The sequence below is a fragment of the Rhinatrema bivittatum genome, unplaced genomic scaffold (assembly GCF_901001135.1).
Source record: "Rhinatrema bivittatum unplaced genomic scaffold, aRhiBiv1.1, whole genome shotgun sequence".
Lineage (NCBI taxonomy): Eukaryota > Metazoa > Chordata > Amphibia > Gymnophiona > Rhinatrematidae > Rhinatrema > Rhinatrema bivittatum.
In genome coordinates, this window is record NW_021820950.1 from 109,234 (window position 1) to 122,895 (window position 13,662).

The 13,662-nt window shown below is 42.3% G+C and overlaps 1 protein-coding gene across 1 annotated transcript in view; it reads right to left on the minus strand.

Annotated features, from left to right (window-relative positions):
- Positions 1-4,947, minus strand: part of LOC115082324 (atrial natriuretic peptide receptor 2-like) — a 112,773-nt gene extending 107,826 nt beyond the window's left edge. The window contains exons 1-2 of the mRNA XM_029586557.1: positions 4,849-4,947; positions 3,553-3,612 (exon numbers count right to left, since the gene is read on the minus strand). Coding sequence (XP_029442417.1) covers positions 3,553-3,612; positions 4,849-4,947 — 159 coding nt within the window. The remainder of the gene's footprint in view (positions 1-3,552; positions 3,613-4,848) is intronic.
- Positions 4,948-13,662: the final 8,715 nt, after the last annotated feature.

Sequence of the window (13,662 nt, forward strand, 5' to 3'; positions counted from 1 at the left end):
AAAAAGCCAAGTTGTTATCAGTTTACGGAATTTAGAGGGACGTTGCTCCAGACGGAGGTCGGGCGGAAGAGAGTTCCAGAGGGTAGAGCCCGCAATGGATAGGGCACAGGTCCTAGTTACTAGGGATGTGAATCGTTTTTTGACGATTTAAAATATCATCCGATATATTTTAATCGTTAGAGGCGATATTTAATAGGAATTCCCCCGATTTATCGTCAAAAATCGTAAATCGGGGGAAGGGGGAGGGCAGAAAAACCGGCACACTAAAACAACCCTAAAACCCACCCCGACCCTTTAAAATAAATCCCCCACCCTCCCGAACCCCCCCCAAAATGCCTTAAATTACCTGGGGTCCAGTGGGGGGGGGTCCCGGTGTGATCTTTTACTCTCGGGCCTTCGGTGCGTTGTATGGCCGGCGCCATTTTGTACGGCGCCATTTTGTACGGCAAAATGATTCGAGTGCAGGAGGTTGCTCCCAGACCCCCGCTGGACTTTTGGCAAGTCTTGTGGGGGTCAGGAGGCCCCCCCCCCAAGCTGGCCAAAAGTCCCTGGGGGTCCAGCGGGGGTCCGGGAGCGATCTCCTACGCTCCTGACGTCGTTTTGCCATACAAAATGGCGCCGGCTATACGCCGTATGGCCGGCGCCATTTTGTACAGCAAAACGATTCGAGTGCAGGAGGTCGCTCCTGGACCCCCGCTGGACTTTTGGCAAGTCTTGTGGGGGTCAGGAGGCCCCCCCAAGCTGGCCAAAAGTCCCTGGGGGTCCAGCGGGGGTCCGGGAGCGATCTCCTACGCTCCTGACGTTGGGGGACAAAAAACAAAATGGCGCCGGCGCTACCTTTGCCCTGTCCCTTTATCATTTTGTCGCCCTTCTCTTTACCTTCTCCATCGCAATTATATCTTTTTTGAGATGCGGCGACCAGAATTGTACACAGTATTCAAGGTGCGGTCTCACCATGGAGCGATACAGAGGCATTATGACATTTTCCATTTTATTAACCATTCCCTTCCTAATAATTCCCAACATTCTGTTTGCTTTTTTGACTGCTGCAGCACACTGAGCCGACGATTTCAATGTGTTATCCACTATGATGCCTAGATCTCTTTCTTGGGTGGTAGCTCCTAATATGGAACCTAACATCGTGTAACTACAGCAAGGGTTATTTTTCCCTATATGCAACAGCTTGCACATATCCACATTAAATTTCATCTGCCATTTGGATGCCCAATCTTCCAGTCTTGCAAGGTCCTCCTGTAATGTATCACAATCTGCTTTTAACTTTGAAAAACATGACTGATAAACTTAGGAAAATGGTTAGGAAACAACTGAAAGAGCAGCTGCAAAGGTTAAGAGTTTAGATCAGGCATGGCTGTTGTTTAAAAATACCATTTTGGAAGCCCAGACCAGATGTATTCCACGCATTAGAAAAGGTGGAAAAATGGCTAAACGACTACGGGCATGGTTAAAAGGTGAGGTGAGAGAGGCATATAATATCTAAAAGAACATTTTAAAGACATAAAAAGGGATCTGAATGAAGAAAACAGGAAACAGCATAAGCACTGGCAAGAAAGATGCAAATTATTGATAAGGAAGGCAAAGAGAGAATTTGAAAAGAAGCTTGCCAGAGGATGTGGTGAAAGCTATTCATGTAGCTCTGCTTAAAAACGATTTGGACAAGTTCCTGGAGGAAAAGTCCATTAACCATTATTAAGGTGGAGTTTCAGAAATCCACTGCTTGTTCTTGGGATAAGGAGCAGGAATCTTTCTACCCCTTGGGATCCTGTCAGGTTCTTGTAGCCTGGATTGGAAACAGGATACTGGGCTTGATGGACCTTTGGAGCATCAGGACCTGTGTTAGGGTTTTGGTGCTCCTGTGGTAGAATAGCTTTTCTGAAAAAGGTGTAGATAAAAGAATGAAGCTGAAAAATGTCCAAGTCCGCCATATTATTTTATTTACATAGGATTAGGTATGCATGAACTGCTTTACATGGATTTGCAAAATTCCTACATGCAAATGCCATGCAAAGCTTCTCATTGTAATAGGGGAAAGTTTCAGGCGCAAACATTGTGTGTTATCACCGCAATAAGGCTATATTGCAATATATACAGTGTTTATTGCTCAAGATACACTGTTTAACATGTTTTATAGCCCTATCGCAGCTTGATATATCTTCCTAATAGTCGGACAAGTCTGAGATGCACTACTTAGATGGACAAGCAGTGCTTTTCAGACATCTGCTTTGCTGCTGCTTATCTGGATAAATCAAAATTTGTCCAGCTAACTGCCACTATTTAGCTGGATAAATTCGAATTTGTCCATCTTAGTAGCAGCAATGGTGCTACATGGCCAGATAAGTCAATTTTGGCTGGATAATTGTGAGCAAATGGTATATCCGCATATCTTTACTTCCAGTTTTAAAGAGATATGCATGCAGATTTTATTTGCACGATATAGATGCATGATTGGGAGGTTTTCTAATATGCACAAGGCAATGAAATAACCAGTTTTAGTAATCAGTCTATCAATTCGCCCAGTTGATCTGCAGCTCGTGAAGACCCTCCCGGTTCTTCAGCCTGGGGTCCCCCCCATTTCACCCAGACCTCCCACCCAGTCATTTTTTAAGATGTTTACAATCCCTTACTCTATATATTGAGCAGGAGCACATACATGCAAGTTAGATGCCACATTTACATGCACTCATGGCTTATAAAATAGCAAGTCACTCATGTAAATATTGCCTCCTTCCAGGAATGGCCTGCTCTGCCTCCTTTTACATTGTAAAATTGCTCGTGGGCCCTGATTTGCGCATGTATGCTGAGGTTTGTAGGGATTTCGGCATGATACAGAAACGGTTGCACTACAAATGTGAAGTTAATATTTGAATGTAATATAAACAATCTTATTTTTGCACAAAAGACTTATCTCATTGTGATAGAGATGGAATAGACACACATTGTGTAGGAACTGAAAAATACAATTTAAAGCAAAAAAAATGGCAGCTTGGCAAAGTAGGAGAGAGCTCTGGGTTGCTTTCCTTCCCGAGTCTTCAGAAATGACTTTTTTTTTTAACACTATATGCTATTTTTCCACATAAGTGCTAATTTCTACCCTCACATCTTTTTAAAATTCATCTTTGAGGCATTACTAATTCCTGTAATTTTTTCATTTGTTTACATCTCACATTTATAAAACCAGCCCCCTAATGCAGGCTCTGGGTGGGGAACATGACATCTAGCCAGCTCCTTGTGACCTTGGGCAGGTCACGTCACCTTCATTGCCTCAGATACAAACGGGACAAGGAACTGCGCACAATACCAGCACGTATCCACTTTCAATTAACTGAAAACAGATATATAAGCAACTAATACAGACCATAAAACACAAAAAAACAACAGAATGTCATGTGGGAGAAGCTTCATAATCTTTGCCAGACAATCATCCAGAGATCAAAATATGGACCTAAGGCTACCCAAATGACTTTAAATTCTAATAGAGAAATAGGATGTAAGAGAGTCTCTCTGCACTTCGCTCGATAAGTCAGAGGTACCAACCTCATCTTTCTCTTGAGCTTGCTTGTTCCTTAACTCAGCTTGCAGGTTATCTGATTTTTCCTGAAAAAAATCCATAAAACTCTCACAATCCAGAACATCATTTGCCTCATAGTACACACGCTAGGCTTGCCTCTAAAGAGCTGACAGCAGACGGCACCAGTTCTTTTGTACTGTTCCCTCTAGCATTGTCATCAGTCCTCTGCTCATAGCAATGTTTCTTGACCTTAAAGATCCCGATATGGCATTGGTTAGCAGGTAAATGCCAGATCAAAGCATGGAGAAGAAGACCACACGCTTACAGGGTAGCACAGAAAGAAAGGTGTGTGGTACAGCTTAACAGGTCTTCGCCGGAATCAGTCAAGAAACAAAGCGGAGTTACCTTGCAAAGAAAAGACCATTTACCAAGGTCTCTGAGAGCATATACTCTATCATTGGCAGGTATACATTAACCTTCTGCCAGCAAGTCCTTTGTAAATGCCTCACAAAGCCATTCTGCTTCTATTTGCACCCCAAACCGCAGGGCGACATTCATTCTGCCCTTACTGAGAGCCCATGAACTAACAAGAGTCTTTGTCATCCCCTGTCTGCCACCCATCAACTGAGGTATCAAACACCTCATGGGGTACCATCTCAGAGAGCAGACGCTCACACATCCACATCCATCCCCTCTCCTTAATGGATGCTGCTTGGTAAAACCTGAGAGACGCAAGTTCCCTGCAGACGGGAGAAGGAACATGCTGGGTCAGACCAAGGGTCCATCAAGCCCAGCATCCTGTTTCCAACAGAGGCCAAACCAGGCCATAAGAACCTGGCAAGTACCCAAAAACTAAGAAGATCCCATGCTACTGATGCAATTAATAGCAGTGACTGGAAAGTTATTTTCCAATGTCTCAACCTGACAGGAATGAGATGTAGGGAAAAAACATGGCAGGAAGGTTAAGGTGAAGAATGTTATATATGTTGGCTGCTGTTTAGATGGAAAAAATAATTAGTGATGGGATTTTATATGTTTCTGTCTGAATGTTTTGCATTGCTTATGATTCATGTATGTTCTTATGTAATGCTCATTGAACAGTTTATTTATTTTTGTGATCTATATTCCGCTTTTCAGCCTCTTCAAAGTGGATTATGTTCAGGTACTGCAGGTAATTGGATATTTGTGGAATATAAAAATGTACAAATAAACAAATAGATCAGACAGTACTTTAGGCAGGAAGCTGGAATGTGTGCCAAGCACTATCCTAGTAAAATGGACCTTGGTATAAGGTGGATGAGCCACTGAGACCTGAGGCTCACTGATTCTGCGGGCTGAAGTGACCACCAGCAGGTCTGGCACTCGACCTCACAGGCATTGAGACGCTCAAAGGGGGCTTTTATCAGCTGAGTAAGAACCATATTGAAGTCCCATAGAAACCTGAAAACTAAAAGCACTATAGAAATTGAGTGTCATTCCACAAATTAGTAATAAGCACCAGTTGCACGGAGGTGAACCCTCACTGAGTTGGTTTTGAGAGCAGATTCTGAAAGATACAGAAGATATTCAAGCAGCTTTTATGTGGGGCAAGGAAAGGGATCTACCGCGTTGCCCTCTCACCAGATGACAAATCTTCTCTATTTCAAACTAAAAGACCTCCTGGTGAATTCCTTTCTACAAGTTCAGCAGCTTGAATGCAGATCTGCATAGCAATAAGCACTTGCACTGTTAAATAAAATGATTTCCATGAGCTCAGCCTCTCCTGAGACAGATTGGATACATCTTGATCTATTGAGAGGTCTCCGTTTCTTTGAATGCTCTTGTATTTATCAATACAGTACTCAAGATGAGGAATTATTCCAAATTATTCCAAATTACCCCTGTTAACTGATGAGCAGTTTGTTAATATAAACAAGAAACATATTTTGAAATGTCTGTATACAAATGCTAGAAGTCCAAAAAATAAGATGGGAGAGTGTATAACCCTGGATGAAGAGGGCGATATCATTGGCATCTCAGAGACCTGGTGGAAGGAGGATAACTAATGGGACACTGTGATACCAGGGTACAAATTATATTGAAATGATAGGATGGATTAAACTGGTGGAGGGGTGGCTCTATATGTTAAAGACAGCAATGAGTCAAACAGGATAAAAGTTCTGCAGGAAACAAAATGCAATGTTGAATCTTTATGGATAGAAATTCCAGGTGAAAAAGGGAAATAAAATAGTACTGGGGGTAATATACCATCCACCTGGCCAGAATGAACTAACGGTCAATGAAATGCTAAAAGAAATTAGGGAAACTAACAAAATCAGCAGCACAGTAATAATGGGCAATTTTAATTACCCCAGTATAGACTGGATGAATGTTACATCAGGACATTGTAGAGAACTAAAGTTCCGAGAAGAAATAAATGACTGCTTCATGAAGCAGTTGGTACAAGAACAAGGGAAACTATTTTAGACCTAATCCTTAGTGGAACACAGGATTTGGTGCAAGAAGTAACAGTGTAAGAGCTACTTGGTAATAGTGATCACAACATGTTCAAATTTCATTTACTAACTGGAGGGAGGACACTAAAGAAATACACTGCAACAGCATTTAACTTTCAAAGAGGTCATTATGATAAAATGACAAAAATGGTTAGGAAAAAACTGAAAGAAGTAATTGCAAAGGTTAAGAGTTTAGCTCAGGCATGGATGTTGCTTAAAAATACCATCTTGGAAGCCCAGACCAGATGTATTCCATGCATTAGAAAAGGTGGAAGTAAGACTATATGACAACCAACATGGTTAAAAAGTGAGGTGAGAGAGGCTATAATAGCTAATAGAACAACTTTCAAGAAATGGTAAAGGGATCCAAATGAAGAAAACAGGAAACAGTATAAGCACTGGCAAGTTAGAAGCAAAGCATTGATAAGGAAAGCAAAGAGAACATTTGAAAAGAATTTTGCCATGGAATAAAAAACTCATAATAAAGACTTTTACAGGTACATTCAAAGTAAAAATTCTACAAGGGAGTCAGTTGGATCATTAGATGAACAAAGGGTAAAATATGCACAGAGATGACAAAGCCATAGAGAGAGACTAAATGAATTATTTGCGTCAGTCTCCACAGAGGAAGAAAGATACACATGCTTGAAATAATATTCAAAGTAAATGATTCAGAGGAACTGAAACAAATCTCAGTGAACCTCAAAGATATACTAGGGCAAATTAAACAAACTAAAGAGTAGGAAATTCACCTGGACCAGATGGTATACATCTCAGCGTGCTGAAAGAACTGAAAAATGAAATTGTGGACCTCCTTTTGCAGGGGTGGGCAATTCCAGTCCTCGAGGGCTGCAAACCAGTCGGGTTTTCAGGATATCCTTAATGAATATGCATGAGAGAGACCTGCATACACACTGCCTCAGTTGTATGCAAATCTATTTCATGAATATTCATTAGGGGCATCCTGAAAACCCGACTGGTTTGCAGCCCTCGAGGACCGGACTTGCCCACCACTGTCCTATTGGAAATGTGTAAACTATGAAAAACATCATCTATAGTACCTGAAAGCTGGAAGATGCCAATGTAACGCAAATTTTAAAAAGGGATTAGGGGGTGATCCAGGAAACTACAGACCAGTGAGTCTGACGTCTGTGCCTGGCAAAATTGGAGAAACTATCATAAAGAACAAAATTGCTGAATTTTTAGATAAGCATAGTTTAATGGGACAAAGCCAAACAAAGCCAAGGGAAGTCTTCCCTTACCAATCTGCTACATTTTTTTGAGGGCATAAATAAACCTGTGGATAAAAGTGAGCCAGTTCATATAATATATCTGGATTTCAAGAAAGCATTTGACAAAGGTCCTCCTGAGACACTTCTTTTAAATTAAAAAGTAATGGGATGGGGACAGTGTCCTATTGTGGATTGGGAAGTGGTTAAAAGATAGAAAACAGAGAGCAGGGCTGAATGGTAAATTTTCCCAATAGAGAAAGGTGAATAGTGGAGTGTCCCGGGGATCTGTTCTGGGACCGATGCTTTTTAATATATTTATAAATGACCTGGAAATGGGAACAAGTGAGGTGATCAAATTTGCCAATGACACAGAAATTGCAAGAGGACCTTGCAAAACTGGAAGAATGAGCAGGCAAATGACAAATAAAATGTAATGTGTACAGGAGCAAAGTGATGCACTTAGGGAAGAGAAACCCAAAATGCAAGGTTCCCCATTAGGAATCACCACTCAGGAAAAGGACTTAGGTGTCATCATTGAAAATACATTGAAATCTTCTGCTCAGTGTGCAGCAGCAGCCAAGAAAGAAAATAGAGTGCTGGGGATTATTAGGAAAGGAATGGAGAATAAAACAGAGAATATCATAATGCCCCTGTATCACTCCATAGAGAAACCATACAATGAGCATTGTGCGCAAGCAGCAACCAAGAAAGCAAATAGAGTGCTGGGGATTATTAGGGAAGGAATGGAGAATAAAACAGAGAATATCATAATGCCCCTGTATCCTCCATAGAGAAACCATACAATGAGCATTGTGTGCAGCAGCAGCAGCCAAGAAAGCAAATAGAGTGCTGGGGATTATTAGGAAAGGAATGGAGAATAAAACAGAGAATATCATAATATCTCTGTATCCCTCCATACAGAAACCATACAATGGAGCATTGTGTGCAGCAGCAGCCAAGAAAGCAAATAGAGTGCTGGGGATTATTAGGAAAGGAATGGAGAATAAAACAGAGAATATCATAATATCTCTGTATCCCTCCATACAAGAAACCATACAATTGAGCATTGTGTGCAGCAGCAGCCAAGAAAGAAAATAAGAGTGCTAGGGATTATTAGGAAAGGAATGGAGAATAAAACAGAGAATATCATAATGCCCTGTATCACTCCATAGAGAAACCATACAATGAGCATGTGTGCAGCAGCAGCCAAGAAAGCAAATAGAGTGCTGGGGATTATAGGAAGGAATCGAGAATAAAACAGAGAATATCATAATGCCTCTGTATCGCTCCATAGAGAAACCATACAATGAGCATTGTGTGCAGCAGCAGCCAACGAAATCATATAGAGTGCTGGGGATTATTAGGAAAGGAATGGAGAATAAAACAGAGAATATCATAATGCCTCTGTATCACTCCATAGAGAAACCATACAATGAGCATTGTGTGCAGCAGCAAGCCGAGAAAGCAAACAGAGTGCTGGGGATTATTAGGAAAGGAATGGAGAATAAACAGAGAATATCATAATGCCTCTGTATCACTCCATAGAGAAACCATACAATGAGCATTGTGTGCAGCAGCAGCCGAGGAAAACAAACAGAATGCTGGGGATTATTAGGAAAGGAATGGAGAATAAACAGAGAATATCATAATGCCTCTGTATCACTCCATAGAGAAACCATACAATGAGCATTGTGTGCAGCACAGCAGCCGAGAAAAGCAAATATAGTGCTGGGGATTATTAGGAAAGGAATAGAGAATAAAACAGAGAATATCATAATGCCTCTGTATCACTCCATAGAGAAACCATACAATGAGCATTGTGTGCAGCAGCAGCCAAGAAAGCAAACAGAGTGCTAGGGATTATTAGGAAAGGAATAGAGAATAAAACAGAATATCATAATGCCTCTGTATCGCTCCATAGAGAAACCATACAATGAGCATTGTGTGCAGCAGCAGCAGCCAAGAAAGCAAATAGAGTGCTAGGGATTATTAGGAAAGGAATGGAGAATAAAACAGAGAATATCATAATGTCTCTGTATCGCTCCATAGAGAAACCATACAATGAGCATTGTGTGCAGCAGCAGCCAAGAAATCATATAGAGTGCTGGGGATTATTAGGAAAGGAATGGAGAATAAAACAGAGAATATCATAATATCTCTGTATCCCTCCATACAGAAACCATACAATGAGCATTGTGTGCAGCAGCAGCCAAGAAAGCAAATAGAGTGCTGGGGATTATTAGGAAAGGAATGGAGAATAAAACAGAGAATATCATAATATCTCTGTATCCCTCCATACAGAAACCATACAATGAGCATTGTGTGCAGCAGCAGCCAAGAAAGAAAATAGAGTGCTAGGGATTATTAGGAAAGGAATGGAGAATAAAACAGAGAATATCATAATGCCCCTGTATCACTCCATAGAGAAACCATACAATGAGCATTGTGTGCAGCAGCAGCCAAGAAAGCAAATAGAGTGCTGGGGATTATTAGGAAAGGAATCGAGAATAAAACAGAGAATATCATAATGCCTCTGTATCGCTCCATAGAGAAACCATACAATGAGCATTGTGTGCAGCAGCAGCCAAGAAATCATATAGAGTGCTGGGGATTATTAGGAAAGGAATGGAGAATAAAACAGAGAATATCATAATGCCTCTGTATCACTCCATAGAGAAACCATACAATGAGCATTGTGTGCAGCAGCAGCCGAGAAAGCAAACAGAGTGCTGGGGATTATTAGGAAAGGAATGGAGAATAAAACAGAGAATATCATAATGCCTCTGTATCGCTCCATAGAGAAACCATACAATGAGCATTGTGTGCAGCAGCGCCAAGAAAGCAAACAGAGTGCTAGGGATTATTAGGAAAGGAATAGAGAATAAAACAGAATATCATAATGCCTCTGTATCGCTCCATAGAGAAACCATGCAATGAGCATTGTGTGCAGCAGCAGCCAAGAAAGCAAATAGAGTGCTAGGGATTATTAGGAAAGGAATAGAGAATAAAACAGAGAATATCATAATGTCTCTGTATCACTCCATAGAGAAACCATACAATGAGCATTGTGTGCAGCAGCAGCCAAGAAAGCAAACAGAGTGCTAGGGATTATTAGGAAAGGAATGGAGAATAAAACAGAGAATATCATAATGCCTCTGTATCACTCCATGGTGCGACCTCATCTTGAGTATTGTGTGCAGTTCTGGTCACCACATCTCAAGAAAGATATAACAGAATTAGAAAAGGTACAGAGAAGGGCAACCAAGATGATAAAGGGGATGGAACAGTTCCCCTATGAAGAAGGCTAAAGAGGTTAGGAGTCTCCAGCTTGGAGAAGAAAAGGCTGAGGGGACATATGACAGAGGTTTATAAAATGAGTGGAATGGAACAAGTAAACATTAATCAGTTGTTTACTCTTTTGAAAAGTACAAAGAGCAGGGGACACACAATGAAGTTATTGGGTAATACATTTAAAACTAATAAGAGAAAATATTTTTTTACTCAACACAGAATTAAGCTCTGGAATTCATTGCCAGAGGATGTGGTGGAAGCTGTTAGTGTAGCTGCACTGAAAAACGGTTTGGAAAATTCCTGGAGGAAAAGTCCATTACCCATTATTAAGGTAGAGTTGCAGAAATCCACTGCTTATTCCTGGGATAAGCAGCTTGGAATCTCTCTGCCCCTTGCGATACTGCCAGGTACTTGTGACCTGGTTTGGCCACTCTTGGAAGCAGGATACCGGACTTGATGGATCCTTGGCTGACCCAGCATGGCAAGCCTTATGTTCTTATACCAGCACAAACTCTTCATACAGTAAACCATGTAACCATGTAGGTAATGTTTATTATTTTTCTATTCCTGTTTCCAAGTAACTCTGTCTCCAGCAGATGGAGACAGAGAAAAACCTGTAAAGCACCCCTTCTTAACCTGGTGTGCTACCTGCATCTCCTCAGTATTTCTCTGTCTCCATCTGCTGGAGACAGAGAAAACCTGTAAAGCACCCCTTCTTAACCTGGTGTGCTACCTGCATCTCCTCAGTATTTCTCTGTCTCCAGCAGATGAGACAGAGAAGAACTTGTAAAGCACCCCCTCTGAACCTGGTGTGCTACCTGCATCTCCTCAGTATTTCTCTGTCTCCAGCAGATGAGACAGAGAAAACTTGTAAAGCACCCCCTCTGAACCTGGTGTGCTACCTGCATCTCCTCAGTATTTCTCTGTCTCCAGCAGATGAGACAGAGAAAAACTTGTAAAGCACCCCCTCTGAACCTGGTGTGCTACCTGCATCTCCTCAGTATTTCTCTGTCTCCAGCAGATGGAGACAGAGAAAACTTGTAAAGCACCCCCTCTGAACCTGGTGTGCTACCTGTATCTCCTCAGTATTTCTCTGTCTCCAGCAGATGGAGACAGAGAAAACCTGTAAAGCACCCCTTCTTAACCTGGTGTGCTACCTGCATCTCCTCAGTATTTCTCTGTCTCCAGCAGATGAGACAGAGAAAACTTGTAAAGCACCCCCTCTGAACCTGGTGTGCTACCTGCATCTCCTCAGTATTTCTCTGTCTCCAGCAGATGAGACAGAGAAAACTTGTAAAGCACCCCTTCTTAACCTGGTGTGTTACCTGCATCTCCTCAGTATTCTCTGTCTCCAGCAGATGGAGACAGAGAAAACTTGTAAAGCATCCCCTCTGAACCTGGTGTGCTACCTGCATCTCCTCAGTATTTCTCTGTCTCCAGCAGATGGAGGTGGTGCAAAACCTGCAGTCTGCACCTTTTCTGAGGTGTAAGCTAATCTAAAAAAAAAAAAAAGAGGATAGATACAACATTGACAGAAGAGAGAGTAAAGGTTTTTACCAAAAAAAAAAAAAAGTTCATGTATTTTCTTTAGGTCTTTGTCAGCTTTGTCCACCAGTTTGTCCAGTCTGTCTCGAGGTCATCCAGACACCTCTGGTTCTTCAACCTGCACTTCCCCCAGTTTAGCCAAACCCCTCAACCTGATGTTTTAGGCATAAAAAGAGATTTCTGCAGATTTACATTTCATCAACAACAGAATTAAATAAGCGCTGGTAAAAGCCCAAAGTGTGCGGTGGCCATGGAATTTAAAATACAGATTTATGCCTTTAGCTGTTGAACCCACCTTGTAATGCCCTTGACACGCCCGAAGTCCCGTTTCTTTTCTCCGCATATTGGGCTGCTCACGCACACACACACATATATATATATACACATATGTGGGCCATTTTAAAATACGACTGGCTCGCCTATATGGCTCTTTTAAATTCACCTTTCAGTGTATCCTATTTATCCTAGACAGTCCTGCTGCACGCGCCTGGCTCTGACCCTGAACAAGGCAATTGAGTCAGACCAGTGCTTTTCTGAAAGCACCGGCCCAACTTGCAATAATGTTTACCAATGTGTAGGCTTTTGTAGCCGTTGATGATAAGTCAGGCTGCAGCGCAAGGTGACTCTTGAATATCTGGAGAACTTTTCATTCATTATTTGACTACTGCAGAAGGTAAATACGATTTCTGTATTTGATAGTTAAGAACATGAGAACATGCCATAATGGGTCAGACCAAAGGTCCATCAAGCCCAGCATCCTGTTTCCAACAGTGGCCAATCCAGGCCATAAGAACCTGGCAGGATCCCAAGGGGCAGGAGAAATTCCAAGTTGCTTATCCCAGGAATAAGCAGTGGCTTTCCCCAAGTCCACCTTAATAGTGGTGATGTGGACTTTTCCTCCAGGAACTTGGCCAAACCTTTTTTTTTTTTAAACGACAGCTTCCACCCCATGCTCCAGGGCTTGGAAGAGACCTCGTGGCCAGCCTTGACCGACAGCAGGACCCACAGTACTGAGAGGTGAGGAGGGGAATTCCCCGGGCCCCAGTCCGCCCTCTTCCCATCTCGATACATAGTGTGAGTGCAATCGCTCGATCAACGCAAGTTCTGCCTCTTCTGAAGCCGACCCGTTCCCGTGGGAAAGCAGCTTCTCCAGGCCACGTCTTTCCATCGCATTAAAAGTCGTGCCGAGGAACAATATCGGCTCTTAACTTTCTGCTTTATTTTTTAAGATGGCTTTTCCCAGCTTTCGGAGGGTGATCCCTTCTGCCGCCCTCCAGACAGGGAGGGATGTTTATGCCGGGATGGACTTATGAAAAGAACATTGATCGCTGTCACCTTTCAACTTCCACTTTTTTTTTCAGAAACTCTGGAAAACTGCCATTCCTGCCTGCCGCCCTCTCCGGCTCCAACAGTGAGCAATTCAACATCAAGCTCGGCTCCAGGGCAGGAAGACGGAAGGCTGGAAAACTTCGGGGAAGCCACAATTATCTCTGCGCACGCTTCATGCACACTTCAGCGATTTAGCAGCCACTGCGCCGGCGTTGACAGGAATAGGGTGCGGCAAAGACCTAGG